Here is a 23,768-nt window from a genome sequence, read left to right on the forward strand (position 1 = left end):
AGTTCATTGTGGAGAATAGCTGCTCACATACTTATGTGGATCCGAAGATCAACAATCCACAAATTAGGCATATTGGTCGGTCACTCGCGTCAGAAGTAAATGCAAATGAATCTGCCCAGGCATCATTGAATGTTTTATTTTCTTCTGATATTTTTCTTTTCTTACATTACTCCATACTTGGCCAACCTGGGGCTGAAAGTCTCGATGCACAGCGTTTTGGTGGGTATACTGGCTTGTGCGAGTGTGACGCTTATTTTGAGTGATGAAGAATAATAAAATATAATGTAATTTTAATATTTCAACATCACAATAATCTTACAGTTTAGAACTACAAGTAAAAAAAGAACTAACACAAATAAAATACACTTCGCCTAAATACTTTAATTTATTTTCCCAAGCCACAGGGAGCCGCAGTATAAGGATGAAAGAGCCACATGCGGCTCTGGAGCCACAGTTTGCTGACCCCTACTCTAGTGGATATTAGCAAGGAGAACTATCAAAGGGTTCAGGCCAGGTGAGGTGGCTGGCCAAACACAGTAATAATATGATCAGCAAACCATTTGGTAGTAAGTCTGCCACTGTGGGCGGGTGCTAAGTACAACTGGAAAAGGAAATTAGCATAGCTATGGTACCATAGTCTACCAAAGCATTGCTGGATTTCAGTCATCACAGATTTTGTGGGTCTCCACTCATCCTGCCAAAAGTCATCCTCCATACTCTAGGGTTTTAATATCTCAAGTTATCCAACCAAGGCTCAAGGCTGGTTAGAGAAGCAACAGGGCATCAATCATCCCTGTTGCTTGTGCACATTTTGGTCTTACAATTTTGTCATCCAGTCAACTTTTCATGAATTGGTACAGTGCTCTGAACATTCAGCCTTTTCAGGAATAACCTTATATGGCAAGCTCTGGTAGATATGGAGTTTTGTGTCAGGAAGGGCGTTCAATGGAAAATCTTTGCGAAATCAAACGTGCAGATTGTCAAGAATGAGATTTCCTGGACCGACCACCTTTGGTGCGGTTGGCCAACAGGGTGTAGGTGACAACTGTGGTACTGTTAGTAGAAGAGAAAGGAAAAGAAAAAAGGAGAATGTGTTTGGAGGCACTGAGGCTTTTCTTACGTTTGAGCACAAGGTGTTAATCCTGTGGCAACAACACCCAGCACATTAGTTGCTGGTTCTGGTTGTACATCCGGTCAAAAAAACAAGACAAACTGGATGGAACCGAATAGTTCAGTATTACAGGGACTTTTGCCTCCACTGGATGAACCTGTCCAAAACCAACCTGCTTACCCATATATGTAACTATTGCTTTATCAATATTTAATTTAATATACTCATATTTTGCATAATTAAGGGTTAAGGAGGCTTGATTTAGCCACTGAAACACTGGTTCTAGGATGACTATGCGATCCACCCAAGCATCTGTGTATATCACCAAATCATCAGATACACATACCAGATGCATCAAATGCTAAAATATAGCAGGAGAGTTTTTCATGCCAAATGCTATCACAGTGTACTTAAAAAACATAAAATTCATAAAATTCCATAAAATTCTCAGGAGTGACAAATGCAGAAACGTCACAGGCTCTGGGGGTCAAGGTAACCTGCCAGTAACCTTTAAGGGATCCAACTTAGTGATAAATTTGGCAGGACCGATGCTGTCAATGCAGTCCTCCGTATGAGGGAGTGGGAATGAGTCACAGACAGTGTTAAGGAAAATGTTATAAAACACTTCTTCAGTAAAGACTCAGAGAAGAGAAACACACAGGACTTCTTGCTAGCAAGGGCAGCCTCCAGACAGAGAGACTCGCGCTGAGCACTGCTCCTGTCTTTATTTTATACTTCAGTGTGTGTGTGTGTGTGTGTGTGTGTGTGTGTGTGTGTGTGTGTGTGTGTGTGTGTGTGTGTGTGTGTGTGTCCTGCTGATCAAAGGGTCATATAACATGAAGGCACAAAAGGTACATCCTTGGTCACAAAGAGGGCAGTCTCCCCCTCACCCTAAATAACATGGTGAGGAAGTCCAGCAGTTCATCTATATGTAAAGAAGCACTTAAACTAAAACAGACATAGCTACGTTAATCCTACCGTAAAACAATAAAACAAGGTACGAACTCTCATGCTCCCAGGACGTGGGGGTGCATTCCTGGAGTGCACACCAAGCCTGCAGCCTGTTAGAGATCACACACAATTGATTATATGCCTCTAAGTATACATGGTTGAATATTTCCTAATACAAATAACTACATGCAGTATTCTATCATATGCAAACTTATATCACTAAAAGATTATACTGACTACTAAATACAATTTTCCATTGACAGACAGTTACAGCAATAACAAAAATCTGTGCAGAAACAGGGCGTACCGTCAGACTTAGGGGTGAGCAGACACGTGGCGATCCAAGGTCTGTAAGTGGGCTGGACTAAACCATTGTCCTCTAGGCAATTCACCTCTTTTTTCATCACCTCATGTTTTCCACTGGGCAACGGTAGGCATGGCACAAGCTCGCAAGTGTGACAGGTGTTACAGAACCGCAGTACATCCACTTTCATTCCTGGCCAGAAAAAGTGCTGCATGATACAGTTGTAAATCTTAGTAATATCTAGATACCCTGTAGAAGAATGATCATCAGCAGCTAGCTAATAATAAGACTATTTTCTGAATACTAACAAGTGCCTCACCAGTGAGTAAAGAGGTACTTTAGATTCAGCATCTGGCTCAACAATGCTTGGGAGATGATCTAAAACACCTGTCTAGATGCATGCTCAATCATCCGGGTAAATAAATCCCAAAAGATTGATTCTGTTCTTCTGGACCTCACAGCCCACTGAATGAACAATGGGCTGAGGTCAGTTCCTTGATTGATGATTGATGATTATTATGCAAATTGTCATGACCATTGATCAACAACCGCTGATCAAAGGGTATGTCTGCAATCACAGCATTGTAAGATGGCGAAGATGGCATGCCCAATTCTCTGTGAATGGTACTCATGGCCATTGAGCAGTTGTTGATCAGTGGTCACTGACCTCACAACCTGTTGTTCATTCAGTGGGCTGGTTTTAGTTATTGTGCAAATGTACTGTTTATAAGATTGGGAAAACCTGCAGTCAGCTAAGACTGAAGAAGTCACTCGGATGAGTGACGAAATGTTTCTCCTATTGAAAATGTGACATCCAGATGAGCAGAATCAACCTTTTGGGATCTAAATCACTGCTTTCTACTTCTTCAGCATGGGTATCATTCTTCCCCAAAGTAGAACCAATCACAGTCTCGGACAAATGAAAAAAGGAGACTCTTCTCCCTTGCAAAATCAACATTTGGTTGGGCCTACTCCAACTGTTTTCAGCTGAAGCTCCTGTTCCTGTTCATGCTCCTCCCTGGAGGTATGCCAGATGAGGTTTCAGGCCAGTGTCCTGTTTAGAACCAAACGAGGACTCCAACAACAGCCGATCAAAGTAAGGCAGCGTGATTGGCCTGTCCTCAAGCACCTGTGCGACAGGTGTTGACACTGACAGTGCTACAGTCTGATCTTGCAATAGCAGAGTTAAGCTAGAGGACTCTGGCAAGATATTGATCCCCCTTTACACTAGACCAGACACTAGAGAGGATCTTGGATCTCCAAGCGTCCAGCTGGGCGAGCCATAACACCTATAATAAATGTAGCCATTTCAAGCATACAATTGAACAAGCACCTGTTCCCTACAATAGCCAGGTATCTAGCTAAACTACTAAAGTTAGGATATACCTAACATGCAAAAAAGACCGAAGCAAATTGACAACTGATAACACAATAACATAACACTAAAACTCTCCCCAGTCTGACCTAACGCATCTAGCCTACTTAGTTCCTGAAGTGTTGTCTTTTGTGAGATTATTCTGTTATTATATGTTATCTTATATCTGTAATTGAAGTAGTTGAATTAGGATACTGCTGTAGGTCATATTATACTTCTTAGTATAGAGTGTGTGATCAGTATGTAGTTTTAGTTTGCATTATACTTCTGACTTAAAAGAGTGTGAAAAATCATTAGATCTATTGGATTGACCTGTATTATTCGACACTGTTGAATGTGTTACACTGTTTCTTGACATTTCATACTGCTGAATCATGAAGAGAATGTTGTGTGCAGAGGGCCTTGTGCCGATAATAGAAGAAACAGACCACATTCCATGCCCCCACCTTTACAGAGGGCAGAAAGACAGGGAGCCGAGGTCATAACTTAGGCGCCGTGACAGAGAAAGAATGTGAATGTTTAGGCTTTTACGACTAGGTGGGGGCCACTAGAGGCTATAAGAAGCTGAGTAACCCGTCACCATTTTGAGATTTGCTGTGACCCTCTTCATGCATGTCTCCCCATCATGATGGCTTGTGCTCATAAGTGTTGAATTGTATGGAAATAAAGAATTGTTGATTGAGCATTTATACACCGAGTATTGTCCTTCCTTCTGCCCAAAGATTAAAAGAATTGGGAGATTTTAACAACTTGGTGCCGTGACCCGGATCTTTGGTGTGCTGAGGAGGGGCAGATTTGGCCTGTGGTGAGATCGTGAGGCGAGGCGAACAGAGGACCGGTCCAAATATAAAAAGGTAAGCACAGCCTGTTGTATTATAAATACCAAATGTGCATATTGGGCTTTCCAAATTAATCTGTTCGCTGAGTTACACGTATTTTCACATTAAATTTGTCGGTGTCTGGTTTTCGGCACGAGATACTAACAACATAAGTTTAGGCTGAATTCCAGTGTGTCATAGGAACTGGCTCTAGCAAGATACTAAAAACATTCTACGTTGAGACTAGAGTTGCAGCCCACGTTACCCTCCACATTTAACTTTGTCTATGACTGGCTTCTGTTGCAAGAAACTTCTAAAACACGGCCAAAGTTTAGCATATGAAATAGAGGTGAAATAGAGTCTGGCTTGTGGTGCGCTTGCATTTTCAAAGGTGAGCTCAGAGGTTTCTGTGTGTGTTTCTGCGTGTGAGACGCGCTCTCTGTGTGTTTCATTGTGTGAAATATGAACATGGTGACAGTGACGGTTGATGTGTGAATGGGAGGACACTAGAGCAAAGACACATTTTAGGATCAAAGGTTGATGGGCCTCGTGGATTAGTTCCAGGAGTGGTTTCCCAACCGGTAGATCGGACGCGGCCCGGAGGTAACTAGGGTAGCAACCTTGGGAGTGGAACCCCTAAAGAGAGTTTATGTTGTGGCAACCCCCCTGTCTGTGGATGCTCAGGCAGGTCCAGCGGCGTCTGGTTAGCTGAGGTGGCGACTTGGGACGTTAGAACCCCCGCATAGCTACAGAGTAATACTGAAACCACTGTGTAATCACGGGTTTACATTTATTCTGGACTAGAACAAGACACATTTTGCAAACAAAGGTTGAGTTCTATCATAGGTAAAAGAAAAAGGTTGAATAGAACAAGAAAATGTTTTGACATCTAAGGTTGAGTTCTATATTAGTAAAAGAAAAAGGTTGAATAGAAGAAGAAAATGCTTTGATATCTAAGGTTGAGTAAAAGATAAAAAGAAAAAGGGTTGAATTCCTCGTTTCAGTGGTTGAAATTGCTGTTTGCCTGTCCCCTGACGAGTGTGTGAAATTAAGTAAAGAGGGCAATTTGGAGCCACATAGAGATAGATGGGCTAAATTGGGTGTATTACTCTGTGGTGTAATAATAAAAAATAAAAACAGAGAGAGAGAGATAGTCCGAGGTGTGTAGTGGTGTGAAATATGTTGGGTTTTAAAACTGACGTAGAGAAAGGAGAAATATAGGGAGAGTGGAGAATTATTGAGAAGTAGAGAGAGGAGTGTGTTGGGAGATTGGCATGCAGTCTGCGCTGTAAAGGTGGGCGTGTTGCCTGCTGGTCTATTTAACAGTGATGAAAATGATATTAAATAAATCTCTTATTGTGTTAATACAGGTGGCTACGGACCTGGACCAACCACCCCCCACAAGCACAGCGGCTGAAGCAAAATTATAGTAATGGAAACCACACCCAGCAAAAACACAAGTGATTACTGACGGAAAGAAATTTCTCTTTTGTGAGTTTAGACATGATCTTAAGAATTTGAACATGTGCATGTCGTCCTGTCAACTTGGTGGGTTATGAGTTGATTATATTGTGAGAAAAAAAAATAAAAAGGGGGAGAGAAGGCTGACACAGGGCCTGGCCCGGTGTTTCTCCCCTCTCTTTGTAACACAGCCAACACAACATAATTTTCCTGTTTGTTTGTTTTTGTTTTGTTTTGTTTTTGCTTTTTCTCTTTATGTTTAATTACAGGCTGCTTTGCTGGCCCTGAAAGCCGAGGCTGACCTGGACTCCTGCTCTCCCCTCTACCATCTTCGACGTGACCCTGACCAAACGCTGCAGCAGCTGGACCCACAACAACAACCTGAAAATGTCAACAGTGCTGCAGGAAAGCGATCTCATGCAGCAGAGACGGAGAGCGTTAAAACCAAGGCTCGTTTCACTACACGGGGGAAAATTCTCAGACAGCTTCAGCTGACAGAGCTGTGACGAGACGCCCGCCAAGCCCGAAGGAAAAGTAAGGCCGAGCAAAGGAATGCTGACCTTAACAACTCTGCATTAACACTGTGCAGGACAGTGATGGACCAACACGGATGATCGGGCAGCAAAAAGGGCGTGACCGAGACAGGAGGAGCAACTGAGGTCAAAAGGCACCTCAGAATGGACAAAAACACAGAAGAAGATACAGGTTTCACCTGCGGCGAGCATGGACACTGGAGAGAGGACTGCCCCAATTGGGGTCAGAACCAGGATGGACAGAACTTTGAGCAGCAGCAGCAGCAATGTCTGTTTATGGCTCAAGGCCTTGATTGAATTGTTTATTGTGCTTCACACAGCCCTGGTGAGGTACAGTGGCACAGAGTGAAAATGATGAACTAATAGAGTAAGTTTTAGGTCGGAGTACGGCATTTTCTGTGATTGAGATTTAATTCAAGGAGGAACAAAAGGTGTTACGGCACCTGAGGTTCTCATTCCCACACAATATTGTCCCAGGAGAAGCAAAAGATTTCCTGTGAATTTCTGGTTGACTTTTGGGTTTTGCTTAGCGCTAGCTTGATTTTATCAGTGAGCTTTGGGTTGTGTTCTTTCTCTAAGAGAGAGAGATGGTTTTATGCTTGGACATGTCTGCAACGGGCCCTAGTATGTGTTATTTTAGTAGTATTGTGTTGGTTACGTCTGTTTTCGTTTTTGTTACAGTGCACTGAGATAAGAAGATCTGAGAGGTGATAGGTTTGTAGCTTGAACCCATCCGCTGGAACGTTGAAGACAATATAATTACACTGCAAAGCAAGACACAAGTAGACAAAGTTCTTCATGTTACTCATGCATGAGGGAGTCCTGCCTGGAGCCGAGTGTCGTTCCACCACTTGACCTCCGTCAGACTCTCAGCCAGGCTCCCCATAGCACTCCTTTTATTGTGGTTATATGAATATGCATAGGGTCATTAACATATGACATCTTACATAGGTATACATGTGAACAAAGAATACTGTGTATGTGTGTGTGTGTGTGTGTGTGAGGTCAAGGTGTGACCCTGTGAAGACTCCCCAAACGCTGGTGCCAGGAGCGGGTCCATCTGAACAAAAGGCTCTTATACTTAAACAGATATAAGTGTGTTTGCTATACCATATATCAGCAAGAGAAGATACGACCTCTCCTAGGAGGTGTGTGATTTATGCCAGAACACTCTGTAGAGGGAGTGAACGCCCTCCCCCTTCATGCTACTCAGAGCCGTTACAGACCTCCTAGGATGAGACATTCTTTCAATCTACAAATGATTATACACTTCTAAGCATATGTGGGTAAATGTTTCTAAGCATAAATGACAATCAACAATACAAAACCTAACAATCAGGACTTTATCTATGTTTTTATGCTATTTCAAATTGAAATAGATTTTCTCCTAAATACCCAGAATAGCTCATCACCTCTCAACTAGTAAAGATCCACTTCCCATTTATGTATGCTATACAGTAACCTATGAAGGCTATTATATGGTTCATATGGTGCTGCTATATGATGGACATTCTTCTGCTGGGAAAACAGGAATGCAGTCTGCAGAGGGAGAAGAAATGAGGAAGCAATTTGAGATGTAAGAAAATGAAGAGGGAAAGTTCTGAAAATCTTCAGAACTCATTGGACTAAATGTGAACCATAATGAGAAGGCTTCTCACAGTGATTGGAGATTGAGCCTGAATTATAACCCTGATTTAACCCTTCTTACATCCTGTTTTTCAGATGTTCATTCAGCAGCGTCTCACAGTGAGTCCTGACAGAGTGCAACACTTCACCTCTGACTCTGTCTCACTGACCTGTGAGGGAAACTTCACTGAGTGGAGAGTGAGGAAGTTTAGTGAAAAAGGCTTTTTTCACACTGCTGTGACTGCCAGAAACTGAGTGGATCCTCTTATGAGATCCACAGCTTACAGGAGGGTGTTACTGTGTACTGGTGTGAGTCTGGATCAGGAGAGTTCAGCAATGCAGTCAACATCACTGTACGAGGTGTGTTTAGAGTACTTTTTCTCTTTATTTAATTTTTTCTTTCTGGCTCAAAAGCTGGAGCTACTTAATTGCTACTTAATTAAAACAGACAAAAAAGACTACTGGAGATGAGACTTCAAATTGCAGAAAAACATGTTTATTGAAATACAGTTTTAACAAAACTACTTTTAAGTATCCCCAAGCATAAGCTATGTAGCATAGACTGAACATAATTGGAGACCGATCTGGGACAGCAGCTCTGGTGCCCTCAGGGCCTCCCAATTTATTGAGAAGTGTCCCCAGGTGTACCCAGGTCACCCAATCCATGGCTTCCTAATACCAGCAGATACTCTGAAAATCCAATACTTTCCAGTTCTCACCCTTAGTTCCCATCCCTGCAAGCATCCAACTCTGATAAGTCTTCTATGCATATACTAAGCCAAGTAGCACATCTCTCTGCCACAAGGAAGGCCTTGAGGGTGCAGGTGCTCTAAACCTCCCACTATGTTCCATGAACCAGAAATACAGATAATATGGCTGGGAATATAGAAAATAAACAGAAGACTATGGAGCTCAAACACAAAACTCATCACAGCCTAGAATAAACCTGAAGACCCAAAGAACAGAACTGTAATAAAAAGATTTAAAAAAAGAAAAGCAAACCCCCCAACATCTCAAACTCAAAATAACCATGACAATGGCTGCATTTAAAGGGACTTCTAAACATAAAACTTGTTAATGTTAAAATGTGTCTTTTTTGATCGTTTTGTTTCTTTACTTTTTTCTAGAACATTTATTTCATGAGTCCCTAAAAGTTGTGACATTATTGTTTCTTGATGTGGCCTAAACTTACTAAACTTACACATTAAGTACAGTTGATTTGAGGTTTGATTTTATCAGATCTGGTTCGACTTTGAGTTTTGACTTATTGGTCTGATTTTACCTGAAACTTTAGGCTTCGGATCTGAAATTGGTTCATTTATTGTTCCATTCATCATCGGACTTGTTAGTGGAATTATCCTTGTGATGCTGCTGCTGTGTTGCTGCAGAAAGATAAAGGGTGAGAGCTTTTCTCATCAATGATTTGATGTGACAATTTTAAGTAAACTGATTACAAACCAATGTAACAATAATTTTTAATTTTTTTTATAGATCGTTGTTGTAACAGGTTGGTGCAAAAGCTTTCTTTCATTTTAAAAATAACATGACATTATAGGTATTCCTGATTAAACTGATTAAATACCCAGCAAATACACTGATACACTGTATTTATTGCATATTTTAGTCTCACTCAGTCTCAGAGCACATCACCAGCACATCTCATCACCAACAATGATGAGAATGACGTTTACACCACTATTCTTTCTGGTCAGTCCTAGAAACTATGACTTGCAATATTTTTAACACTAAGTTTGTGAATAAACAAATATCATACAAAAGTAATTTCTCTTTTGTTGTCTGCCCTGCAGGTGATTTTCCAATTTATGAAACAGTCAGATTCTCTGGAAATGCTGGAGGTGGTACAGTATAACCTCTGATAATAACAGAGCTATAAAAGATGTAATGATTATAAACTGACTGATCAGACCTGATGTCATGTTATTATTTAAGGTGGACCAGCAGATGAACATAGAAATGTCACATCTACTCTTGAGCTTAAAGTTATTGATGAGAAGACTGAGTTCAGAAAATGTAAGGATCCATCCATCCATTCATTTCCGCTTATGCTTTTCAGGGTTGTGGGGGCGCTGGAGCAGGGTACACCCTGGACAGGTCGCCAGTCTGTCGCAGGGCCAACACACAGTGACAGACAACCATTTTCACTCACATTCACTCCTGCATTCACACAAATGGGCAATTTAGATTTTGATCAAGTAATGTACCCCACCAACTGGGCAGCACGGTGGCACAGTGGTTAGCACTGTTATCTCACAGCAAGAAGGTCCTGAGTTCAGTTCCACCATCAGGCTTGGGTCTTTCTGTGTGGATGTTCTCCCTGTGTTTGTGTGGGATCTCCAAGGGTACTCCCGCTTCCTCCCACAGTCCAAAAACATGCAGTTTGTAGGGATAGGTTAATTGATCAAACTAAATTGCCCATAGGTGTAAAAATGCAAGGATATCACACTTTATTAATATGTTATTGTAACTCCTAATCTCGAAATAATGATAAAAGGGAGCTTTTTAAAAAAAATTAAATATACTAACACTGTTATCTGAACAGGGAGAAATGATGACCCAGATGGGAGCTCTGACTACGATGAAGTGAATCTTGAAACAGACTCAGGTACTTCACAGGATCACTAACAGTGTTGGTCAAGTAATTAGTTACTGACTACTGTTTACTTTTCCAAGAAAGTAATCCAGTTACTTTACTGATTAATTATTTTTAAACGTAATTAACTACTTTATTACTTAGTTGCTTTTTAAAAACACGATACACAACCTGAATACATAATAAAGCAATAGACATTTCAGCCCAATTCTATTTTTTCTGCATAATCCATCATATGAAATTTAATCAAATGAAAAAATCTCTTTTTAAAAATAATTTTATTAGTTTTAATCTTTTGACTTCATGCACATTGCATCAAGATAAATATTACACATTGTGTATCTACACACGTCTGTTGCTGGCACAGACATCACACACGTGTATGTCATGGTCATGAGACACTCTCACAAACAAAATTGCTGTTTAGTAATGCCTTGTAATTACTTTTTTTGCAATAGTAATCCCTTACTTTACTTGTTACTTGAAAAAAGTGAACGGATTACAGTAATGTGACGCGTTACTACCATCCCTGATCACTAATAATCAAATTACTTTATGAATGAAATAAATCATATTGTTCTTACAGTAAAACGATTACGGAATTTTGTTGGAATAAGTTTAATTTATTTTATTTAGTTACATTCAGTCTTTAGCTTTAGCTTAGCTTAGCCACAAAATTAAAAACAAAGCAAACAAACAAACAGGACTTTCAAATTTCACAAAGACATCCATCTAAAATCAGGAAAAGCCGCATAATAAATGTGCTTTTTCATACTATGAATGTAAAATAGCACAAGACTGTTCATGGACAAGAACATAAAATAAATAATTAAACTTTAACCATGTTTGATAACATTTCTGTAACTATAAAGTAATATAGTTGACTCGCCACTCATGGAAGACTGATGATACCATTTACTTTTGTATTAAACCCTTATTAATGTTGCAGTAAATGTAATCGGAGCACTAGGTGCGGTGACTCCCAAGCTAGGCGAGTGGCTCCACACATATATATATATATATATATATGTAGACGAAGAACCATCATGGAAGGACAGGCCCCTGCGGATGTAGCGGTTCCGAATGACAGCAATATCAGGAAGAAGGAACACGAGAAGCTGGAGAAATACCAAGGGCTCAGAGAAGAGCTCGAGAGGATGTGGAGGGTGAAGGTAACGGTGGTCCCCGTGGTAATCGGAGCACTAGGTGCAGTGACTCCCAAGCTAGGCGAGTGGCTCCAGCAGATCCCGGGAATAACATCGGAGATCTCTGTCCAGAAGAGCGCAGTCCTGGGAACAGCTAAGATACTGCGCAGGACCCTCAAGCTCCCAGGCCTCTGGTAGAGGACCCGAGCTTGAAGGATAAACCGCCCGCAGGGGCGTGCTGGGTGTTTTTTTGTGTGTATATATATATGTATATATATATATATGTGTATATATATATATATGTGTATATATATATATATATATATATATATGTATATATGTGTATATATATATGTATATATATATGTGTATATGTATATATATATGTATATATGTGTATATGTATATATATATGTGTATATATATGTATATATGTGTATATGTGTATATATATGTATATATGTGTATATTAGAGGTATGTATATATGTGTATATATATGTATATATGTGTGTATATATATGTGTATATATGTGTATATATATGTGTGTATATATGTGTATATATATGTATATATATGTGTATATATATGTATATATATGTGTATATGTGTAAAAAAATGTTCTTAATTAGTCTGACTTCACATCATCACAGTGGACTAATAAAAGAAACATTTTATTTACGGGGTGTCAAAATGTGACTGAATTAATATCTTACGTTTTGTTTCCAGAGTGGCAACACTAAAGATACCAAAGGACACATGAACACACATCAGGCTTTGATTTCACAGTTTGCCACCCTGGATAAAGCACAGTACCTCATACAGATTGATACATTTTACAGTTTGTCCCCCTTCTCCCCCCCCAAAAAAACAACAAAAAGAAACAAAAAACAAATCTGAATGGACATCAGGTCAAACCAGAATTTTAAACAAGGGGAACCAAAACAGTCTTCTGCAACTGTAACACTGAACTGTAATGTTTTAAATGATCTCTCCCACGGACTAAGATTCTTTGTCAAAAACTTTATCTAGAAGATTAAGCCTGAGGTTTAGAAAATTAGCTAGTCTAAAGAATTAAGGAAATAATTAGGAGAAACTTTTAACTATAAAGGTCACATGTTAGACTATTCTGTCAGGGCATCAGTTACTCCTTATTTATGGTGGTTATGGAGTTCTTTGATACTACATTCAATGTTACAGTGCTTTAGACATGTATGTCTGAAATCTGTTAAAGCTGAATATGGAATTAACTCTTAACTGGGAATATCATAAAGTTGTGTGATAATATTTAGGAATGTAAACATCAGCTGAGGTCCCACAGGATCTTGGCTCGGTCTGGTGTCTCCCAGTTTGACCTCGGGACTTTCAGGCCATACTCAGCACAGATGTTTCTGTATACGCCACTTTGTCTATGGTGTTCTATCCCGTGCCTGCTAGCATCTTGGACCCTGCTGCATTTCTTTGTCTCTTTTATGCTAAGTATTAATGTGCTGGAAATTAAATGATTGAATCAAATGGTTTTTTTCGTAGTGTGTGTTCTCTCTATAAACACGATAGCATTAAAATGGGGCTGACGTCCACCTTGGTCATGTTGGCGCAGAGTCATTTTAATATGGCTTTGTTATGTACATTACAATAACAGGTTATAATTGTTTCTGAATAACTGTTATTGTTTGAAAAATAAAATAAACAAACTTTCACTTGAAATTCATCACTAAACAATGAAATGAATGATACACATGTACTATATCCGTATAAAGCAAACAGTTACAGTCAAAATTATATCAAGTACATTAAAATGGTTAACAACAGGACAAATGAGAAAATCCTGCACTTTGCACTTGTTTTTACACTTGTATCTACAATGTTATTAAAGTATGTTTAAAAAGAACAAGAAACAAAAGCAATGTTCATTTTAAAGTAAATACTGACCAGAAAGTGAGCTGCTTTGGTATGGAAAGCCAGGAGTGACATAATGAATTAATGAAATACAACACAATATAAATATAACCTCAATAAATGAAGTCAGTGTTCAGCAGGGGTTATGGCAGAGGTGTACCGGGACCTGCACTTTGTCGGCGGTAATAACAGCTTGAGCGCTTGCGATGCGAGCGGGTCTATCCCACGCTTTGCTGTGAGAGTGGGCTGGGCAGACATCTCCAAAATCATCGAAGCACTTTTGCAAAGAGGCTCTATCTTGACAAACCGACCAGATATCAGAAGATTAAACCAACACATTCTCGGCTAAAAAATATTAAAACTGTATCTGGTGACACACAAAAAGGGTTTTTCAAAGTACAGTTCTGTTAGTTTCCACATGCTGGTTGTTGGTGTGCAGAAACTAAAAACAATGGTCACCAGGCCAAAGCAATGGTTTTGACTCGATCAGCGTTAACCCCGCCCCCTGGGTTTGATGGGTGAGCTTGATAGATAAAATTATTTCATGGTGAGAGCTGAAGGAGTCAACTGTGCCAAAATGAATCAATTAAATACACCATTAAATAATTAATTTAATTTAATTCTGCAACATGCTGTAAACTGAGTCAATCTGTTTGGAGGTCTGTGCCTTCCCCATGGTGCCACTCTCTGAAATACTTTGTGTGTTGTTGCCAGAGCAGACCGTCACTTCTGGACAGGCGTAGATGGTATCTGCTTTGTGGCTTTCCATGGAGATCATTTCCTCTCTTGAGCTGCTGGTCTGTATGGACTGAAAGACGTCCACGCTCTCATAAACAGGGCCAGGATCATTGGAAGACGAGACTCTAGACTGAGATAATGGCAGTGTTCTTATGACCTGAACATTAGATGCTTGTGCATGGAAATAATGAAGTAAAAATATGTATTCAGTCATATTATCACACCATGTACCAGAAGTAACCTTCCTAATTCTAGCAATGAGCAGGTTATATGATAAATATCTGTTACCAAATACATCTTACCTGGTAGGATTTGTATTTTGTTTTAACTAAAAAGAAGGAAAATGCTCCGAGGATAATTATTACAGAAACAGGAATAAGTATTCCCTTTAGTATGAGTTGTTGTGATTTCTCTTCATCTTTAGTAGATTTGAAACCTGCAGATTTGAAAACATAGTTTCAATTAGTATTTTTTTTTCTTTTCAGACATAAAAATAAAATGACTTTTATGATAACAAACAAAAATTGAATTATTTAAATTACAGGGAAAGATAGAAGAAAATATTCAGTTTATTTGTCAAAAATAAAATCAATAGCCTGTTATTTAAATCTAATACTTAATACTCACACATTAAGTTTTCAGAAGCTTTATTTGTGCTAACATGGTTGTTGCCTCTGCAGACCACAGCTCTGTTCTCAGTGAAGATGGTGATGTTGACCTCACTGAATGATTTCTGAGATGTTCTGCAGCTGTCTTCATCACAAACAGACCAAAGCCAATAATCCTGGATGGAGCAGTTTACTGTGATACTGCAGAGTCCAGCAGACTGGTTGGAGCCAAGCTTTGACATTATAATGACAGGTCTGGGAACCACATCTGTGACATGGAGCCAAACAGACAAATTAATGATTTAATGCAAAAAGAGAACTGACAATGAACTAGGTGATTATAAAATTGTAGGCTATGTGGTGTTGTGGTTAAAGACAACAACCCTTCAGCCAAGGAAATGTAAAAGCTGACTGTAAGGTAAATGCTACCAAATCCAGAAAAATATAATATGTAAAATAGATTCATGCACAAGTTAAAATGGTAAAAATGGCCTGCATTTAAAGACAAAGTTTTTCTTATATCTTACCTTGAACAATGACTTGATGCTTCTCTGACATTGAAATAAAGTTTTGGCTGTATGAGACTTCATATATCCCAGTGTCTGTATCAGCCAGGTTATTAATACACAGGGAGAGGTTCCCAGCACTATAAGTCACTCTGTGTTTGTAATTTGGATTGATTTCTGTATCATCAACAATAATTATTGTGTTAAATTTCCATTCACCACGTTTATATGGTGGCGGTTTCCTGACATTCAGACACACTGAGCTGTTTTTCAGCTGATAATATGTCGCTGTTGGGTCCTCTGCCATGAGACCTTAAAAACACATTAAAACACATTATTCCACCTTAAAATCACAACATGCACACAATACATATATTGAAGCAGGTGTACGATAAAGGAAATCACTTTGTAATATTTTGTTTTGCCACATTAGGTTGAGAATAATTATTTTTATTACATCATCAACCCCCCTACCCCCCCAAACATTTCATTTCACTTATTAAACTTTAAACTTTGCTTTATTCATCACAGTGACAGTTATTTTCCTAATGAAATCTCTGATACATATCTTAAAAAATTGATTCACATAAATAATAAATAGATTGAAATTAGATATGCTAATAAAAATGTATTATATTCACCTTACCTGTGACAATCCAAAAACTCAGAAGCAGAATCATTTTTAATCCATCAGAGGTTTGAATGGAAGAAAAGTGGAATTCCTCAACAGGAAATCTGCTGTTCCTGGATTCTCTGGTGTAGGCAGCTATGCATGCAGCAAATATGGCAGGTGACAGATAGAAAAAGAAATCCTTCAAAGCCCAGCGAGTGATGCATCATCTGCTGGTTCAGAGAAAGAATAAAACTCTGCCAAATGCAGCTAAACTACACTTCAATTAATTAATGATGATCTGGTTATTTCTGTTCATTCATGATGTTATGATTCAAATACAAAATGTGAAGAGGATATTAGGGTAGACCTTTGTGTGTGTGATTGGATGTTAGCATGCTGTGTGTAGCACGGAAACATTAAGACTGTTCATTTGATTAGAGCAGTAAATAGTTTCCACACTGAGGGAGCATATAGGATGAAGAGTGGAAAGGCAGACCCAGATGACATATCTGTGACATAAAAAACAAAGGACAGGGAATAACTATGGGAAACTATGGGTTGTTGAAGCGAAGTTGAGAAGAGAGGTGACGATCACTACAGCTGTATGGTTTGCAGATGATGGCACTTACAAAAAGACAGGAGGTGGAGTTGAAAATGTAAGATTTTCATTGGGAGTGAGCAGAATGGGCAGGATTAGAAATGAGTACATCAAAGGGACGGCTCAGGTTGAGCTGTTTGGAGACAAAGTCAGAGAGACAAGGCTGAGATGGTTTGGACATGTGCAGAGGAGGGATAGTCGATATACTAAACAAAGGATGTTGAAGATGGAGCTGTTAGGCAGGAGGAAGAAAAGGACCACAGAGAAGATTCATGGATGTAGTGAAGAAGCACAAACAGAGGGGTGGTGGGACAGAAGAGGATGATAGGGATGGAGATGGATGGAGTCAGATGATCCTGTATTCACCAGATGTTTGAAGGTTGTTTGTGTTGGGTGGTGCCTGTTTGTATTTCAAACCCTTTGCCTTCACCTCCCTGTATCTCATATCTTAGAGAGGATTGTCTCACCAGTGAATATCTGAGGCCAGGTAGTAAGAAGATTCACCACGATTCTGTTGGAAACAATTTAGAACAATTTAGGACACACAAAGAAAAAACAAAAACTAAACAGAAAATGATAAACATTTATGGGTGACATTTATGATAAATATGTGAATGCATGTTGTTTTGTTCTGCATCAATCTTAAAAAAAAAACCTCAAATATTATTTCAGGATTTATTTAGTGCACAGAGCTCAACTGTTTGACACAAGTACTTAACATTTTATTTTGAAAATACTTGATTCCCTGCAGATGGATTGTATATAGTTTTAGTTGTAGTTTTGTATTCTTTGTTACCTGAGTGTTTCCTGCTCATGTGTCAGTTTCCCTTTGTTAACTTCATTGTTGTGGCTGTTTAACTGTTTAGTTTTTAATTCTCATTTCCTGTTTTATTTTGGTAGTCAGTTTCTTGTGTCTGTATTGAGTTTTACTTCTCTTGTATCATAAGTGTATGACTGCTTTGTGTGTTTGTTTCTAAATGTAAAATTTTCACTGAAAAATCTAAAATTTTCAGAGACAAAGGTCACAAACACTGCAAATATTTAAAAATGATTCTTAGTTATGGAGGAAAGATGAGGTCACATCATTCACTTTTTTTTCAAAATTAATTTTCTACAAACTTTTGAGATTCTGAGCTGTTTTAATCCAGATTAAATGTTAAAATCTGCCACTTTCCTGAATGATGACTCGATCATTTTCTTTTATGAGTGAATTTGTCCCTTTTGTACATCGTCTGCAGTTACAAATGCCCCCACTAGAGGTCATAAATACTCTGTCTGATTCACCTGCTGCTGTGGTATAGAAAGCCAGCAGAGTACTACACTTCACAGTTCAGGTCCAGTAAGTTGTGAGGTGGGGTGTACATGGATCAGACTTGTTGTCCAGCACATCCCACAGATGTTTGATTGGAATGACATCTGAGGAATTTGGAGGCCAAGTCAACACCTCAAACTCATTGTTGTGCTCCTCAAACTGTTCCTAGACCATTTTTGTTTTATGGCAGGACAGATTGTGCTGCTGAAAGAGGCCACAGCCATCAGGGTTTGATTAAGTAGGTGGTAAAAGTAACATTCACGTCCATGGATGGCAGAATCAAAGCATCACACTGCCTCTGCCGGCTTGCTTTCTGTCCATAGTGGATCCTGGTGCCTGGTGTTTCCCAGGTAATCAACGCACAAGCACCTGGCTATCCACATAATGTAAAAGAAAATGTGATTCATCAAACTGAACCACTTTCATTCATTACTCTGTGCTCCAGTTCTGACGCTCACAGGAGCGTTGGTGGTGGTTTCTGTAGTGAGCAGAGGTCAACATGGGAACCCTGACCAGTCTGCAGCTATGCAGTCCCATACTCAACAAACTGTGATGCTCTGTGTATTCTGACACATTTCTATCAGAACCAGCATGAACTTTTTCAATAACTTGAGCTACAGTAACTTGTCTGTTGGATTAGACCAGCCAGGCCAGCCTTCACTCCAATTGTGCATCCGTGAGCCTTGGCTGTCCATGACCCTGTCACTGCTTCACCACTGTTCCTTCTGCAGACCAATTTTGATCGACACTGACCACTGCAGACTGAGAACACCCCACAAGAGCTGTAATTTTAGAGATGCTATGACCCAGTCATCTAGCCATCACAGTTTTGGACTTCACAAACCTAACTTTGAGAATAAAATGTTCACTTTTCCCCAATATATCCCACTCACTAACAGGTGCCATGATAAAGAAATATTCAGTGTTATTGAATTTACCTGAGAATATTTATAATGTTATGCCTGATTGATGTATAATCCAGCATACATGCCAACAGCATAATTCAGTGAGATAACCTCTTAAGCCCCAAGCCTAACTGATCTCCTGCCTTTTGTGTTTTATAATTCCAAGATGTTATCCAAAAAAATCCCACTATATAATCCAGCATACATGCCAACAGCAAAATTCAGTGAGATAATCTGCACTACACACACTGTTGATATTTTCAGATCAGATAAACATGAAAAGAAAATCTACATGTATGAAGCCACAGCTCTTCAGTAAATATACAGTTCGTATCGTGGGTGTGTGCGTGAGTGCTCACACACTTAACATGGTTATATTAACATTTCAACCAATAATCTCAATGAAATGTTTGGTTTATGATACAAAATACAACACAGAGGACGTCATTTAGAGCAACACAGGAGAAGCTAAATATAAATAAATGGAAGAAAAAACAGTTTCTCACCTTCAGTGTTTCCATGTCTGACTGTACTGAACACTGAAATAGTGAATGAAACATCATCAGACATTATACAACTGAATAAATCACAATAAATATATAAACTGAGGCTTTTTAAAGGTAAATCTTCAGATTGCACAGTTATTGCTTATCATCGAATGTATGTCGTACTAATAGCTGTCAAACAGACTGGAGACATGAAAAAGAACTTTAAAAAACCATAAAAACCTAAACATATTAATAAATTGTGAACGGTGAATGTAATGTATGCAAACAGCAGCAGTGTATCTAAGTTTAAACAGTCACTGTTATGCTTTGTTGAATAGTCGTGTGCGATACTGCATATTTTGGTATTGATCCAAAACAAGTAAATGTATCGCTGATACCCATCTCAGTCTCAATCACTCTAAATTTTCATGACCTTAAGTGTTTTTTGTGATGTTTCCTTTTTTATTATTAAATAGTTAAAACCCAAGACATAATTAGGACAACGTTTATAACTAAATAGAAAATGCTTTATTATTGCGGCGGGGCGTGGTCTGCGATGCCGCTGCAAGTGAGATGAACTCACCTGCCCGACATCTACAGTCACGCCTCACCGGCTTAAAACCTGTGCTCTGCTTGTGTTGTTGTTGGTGGTGGTGGTGATGTGTACCGCTGGCAGCGGGAGAGCTGCAGTCATTGAATGTACAGCAGCCGTGTGATTATTGTAAGAATAAATGATGCTGCGAAACATTAAAATGTCATCGGGTCAGCCATGGTGGTTTACAGTGGGTCTTAAACCCAGGAAGGAGTACGCGGCTGACCGAGGACTGGGCCAGCAGAGGGAGGGAGGAGCAAATGGTGGCCAAGCTGGTGGCCATGCTGCAGGATCAGACTGAGTGCCACCTGCAGAGGATGAAGAATCTGGCGGCTCTGATCCGGTCCTGCTCGACATCGCTGCCCCTGCCCACAACCCTCGACTGCGCGGCGCCCGTGCTGCCCGCCAGGGTGGAACTAGTCAGTATGCAGCCTGCCGCCGCACCCATCCCCACTTCTCGAGCGAAAGTGGCTGGGGCCCAGCAGGTGCCTGCACCCGTCCCAGTGTTCTGACAAGAAGGTCCTACTTTGTGAAAACATCCTACGGTAGCGTAAAATCGATATTTGGATCTATCCGCCCACCACTAGTGTTGAAGCTGTCAGGTAAACAGGTTAAGTGAGAAACATTTTCCTTCATTGCTGCCATTCAAACAGTAAAGGTGTGTATTGTACTCACAGAATAAGCCCAGCAAACAGAGCAAAGAGTGCCCCATCCTCACGTCCAGCCCTGCACGCTGATCTGCATCTAATCTCAAAGTGTTCGACTTTGTAATAAATGCAGAACAAAGAGAAGCTGCACTTAATGTAGATAAGACCAGAGTTTATATTCAGCTCCTCCTTCTATCGCCTCTCTGTGCTTCCTTCCTTATACACCAACCTCAAACAGCTTTGACCACAGCAGTCATGGGACATGTTCTTTCTCTCTAATATACAAATATACTTTGCAGGTCATAGTTTTGTCTTTGTTGTCGTGTCCTGTGGATCCTGCTGAAGTTTTCTTCTTCTGCAGACTGAGAGTCATCTTCTGAGGCAGTGTTTTGAAATATCCATTAATATTCATGGTGATACAGATGTCATCTCACCCTCCTTTGTCACACTCCTACTTCTACACTTCAATATACTTTTAGTTGGTCACAGATAAGGGGCAGAGATAGCTCAGTAGGAAGTGTATTTGCCCCATGGTCCGAAAGGTGGGGGTTCAAATCGACCAAACGCAGGGCTCTAGAGTGCGACCAATTTGGTCGCAAATGTGACTAAAAAAATATTTGGTTGCACCTGTGCGACCAACTGTTCAGGTAGCAAAAAAAAGACAAAAAACTGCAACCTTCCCTGTGGTCAACAACAGACACACATTTTGCCCCTATCGTGGACTAAACCAATCAGAGATAGTCAGGGGCGGGACCTCTCTGATTGGCCGTGGTCCAGTTGAAAGTGCAGGTGGAAGTGGGAGGTGAGTAGCTTGAATAAAGCGATATCAATTCATTAAATCCTGAATCGACTTTTAAATATAACTGTGTTTTGCCAGAAACGCCAGATTCTCAGATTAAAGCTCACAAAACCATTTCAACAACAACCAAACAGCAAATGAGAGCAGGTACACGGACTCCACACAAAGACGTAAACACAGAGCGGACCGACGCATCAGAATCAACTTTGTCTTTCTCGGCTTTCTCACCCGACGGCCCGCAGACGGACACGTTGTCGGAGCTTAGCGATCCTGATGCGTCCGGTCCACGCTGTGATTACGTCTTTTTGCGCTGATTCTGAGCTGCAGGTTTTGTCTCTCCAACCAAAATTCACCGAGCCAGCAGCAAAAGAAGCAGCAAACTGCGCTTCACATTTGATCAATGTCGTCATGAATTTTGCTGTTTTGCTTCCACGACTATTAAAATCACACTTCATGCACAGCTAGCTCTCTCTCTCTCTGTTGTTTACAGCGCTGTCGGCTGCTGTCTTTTTCTTTTCTTTTTTTTCACCTAAATGACCTCGGACAAGAAAGCCTATTTTTTCTGTTATTCAATACTGAAGAAATTTAAACTTTATATGCAGAACATTGTAGAATATTTTTAAGGTTATCTGCTATAAAAAGCCAAACCAGGAAAATCTCCTTCATGTTTTTCTGTGTTTTATTCTCAGTTACTTTCACACAAAGACATCTGCTGTGATGTTCACAATTCTGATGAAGTCAGTACTGATAAATGATCAGAATTATAATATTTCTGACGGTCTGAGGCTAAGTTGAATCGAATCGGGACTTTGAAAACCAGAATCGAATGGATGATAGAAATCAGTGATGATACCCAGCCCTAGTGAGCAGCCTAGGCATGACAGAAGTGGATGTAGCTGTAATAGGAAAAGAACTATTGCTAACTTTTCTGTTAAGTTAAGGCCTGATCCTTCTGAAATTCATAGCCAGTGCTCTGACACGGTGTCATCAATCTTTGAATGCTGAAAAAGCACAGTGTATCCAGAAAAACACATTATATTATATCAATTATTATAAAATTTGTGTGCGCCTAACTTTTGTGCCGGTACGCCTCACTTTTTAAAGTTAGGCGTACTGGTACGCCCATGGCAAAAAGTTAGTCTAGAGCCCTGAAACGGATCCTCTGAGGTACCACTGAGCAAGGTATCATCTCTACAGAGGACTAATTTCCTATTGGATTAATAAAGAACACATTATTATGGAAATTCTTTTCTTCACTGAGTCAATATGCAGACAGACAGATTCATGGAGTGCAGACGTAACTTGAAACTAAACTAAAACTACTGTGAGTTCTGCAGTCACATGTTCGGGACACTGGGGCTGCACTAGTAATCTAGCACTGTGGGCATATTCCCCAGTGGTTTGATGCAATTTTGGACCGATGGGCAGGTATAATGGGCTGCTGTGCACCAGCTGTACAAGCAGTGACAGCAGCTCATTTTCACTACTGACACTAGATTGTTCTATCAAATCTCTTAATGCGACTGCCCCGTCCATTGCCTTTGTTGTGCGCTCATGTAGCTTATAGAAAAAAATAGTGTGGAAGAAGTATCAAAAAAGTGGAGCTGGAAAGCTGAGCAAAACAATAAAAAGAAAACTAAAAATAGCAAAATGTGTCAAATTAACAGACATAGCTGTGAACACTAGTACCAGCAACAACTAGTATCCAGGCCTCACAGTACCAAGTGGCTGCTGCTGGTAGCATCAGCTGTGGAAAAGATGAGGAAGATGAAATTCACGTAGTAAGAAAAAAGACTGAAGGACATAATTAAGAAGGGAGTCTCAGGGTGCCAAATTTGGGGGGAAACCCTCCATGCATGGTGCACAAGCTTCATTGTGTTGATGTCAGTGGCTTTTATCTCTCTGCAGGTATTTGGTGGTTGCAGCTTTCCTATTAGCCTCTTTGTGGTTCACACGTGGTTCCTGTGGGACTTGCAGGTACTTGTAGCTGTCCTTGAGGTCTTCAGTGTTGCCTTCTGGTATTTCGATCCCCTCAGTTCTGACTACTTTCTTTCTCTTCATTACCATCTAACTACACCTCTCCATTCCAAATGCATTCCATAGATCCTGGTGGTGTGGATCCATGAGTT

General features: G+C 39.9%; 1 protein-coding gene across 1 annotated transcript; it reads right to left on the reverse strand.

Annotated features, from left to right (window-relative positions):
* Positions 1–980: 980 nt before the first annotated feature.
* On the reverse strand, positions 981–17,711 carry LOC113013619 (uncharacterized). Its single transcript, XM_026154667.1, has 5 exons — positions 17,693–17,711; positions 16,332–16,451; positions 15,707–15,997; positions 15,201–15,447; positions 981–1,053 (listed from the first exon to the last, which is right to left on the reverse strand). Exons 1-5 carry the CDS (start codon positions 17,709–17,711, stop codon positions 981–983), a joined length of 750 nt encoding a protein of 249 aa, XP_026010452.1.
* Positions 17,712–23,768: the final 6,057 nt, after the last annotated feature.

The sequence above is a fragment of the Astatotilapia calliptera genome, chromosome 3 (genome assembly GCF_900246225.1).
Source record: "Astatotilapia calliptera chromosome 3, fAstCal1.2, whole genome shotgun sequence".
Classification (NCBI taxonomy): domain Eukaryota; kingdom Metazoa; phylum Chordata; class Actinopteri; order Cichliformes; family Cichlidae; genus Astatotilapia; species Astatotilapia calliptera.

Excerpts from the sequence above, each read along its gene's own strand:
- LOC113013619 (XM_026154667.1), bottom strand. Across the intron at positions 15,448-15,706 it reads GCATCAAGTCATTGTTCAAG|ATGTGGTTCCCAGACCTGTC; the intron begins GTAAGATATAAG and ends TCCATGTCACAG. Across the intron at positions 1,054-15,200 it reads AAAGCTTCTGAAAACTTAAT|TACCACAGTTGTCACCTACA; the intron begins GTGTGAGTATTA and ends TTCTACTAACAG.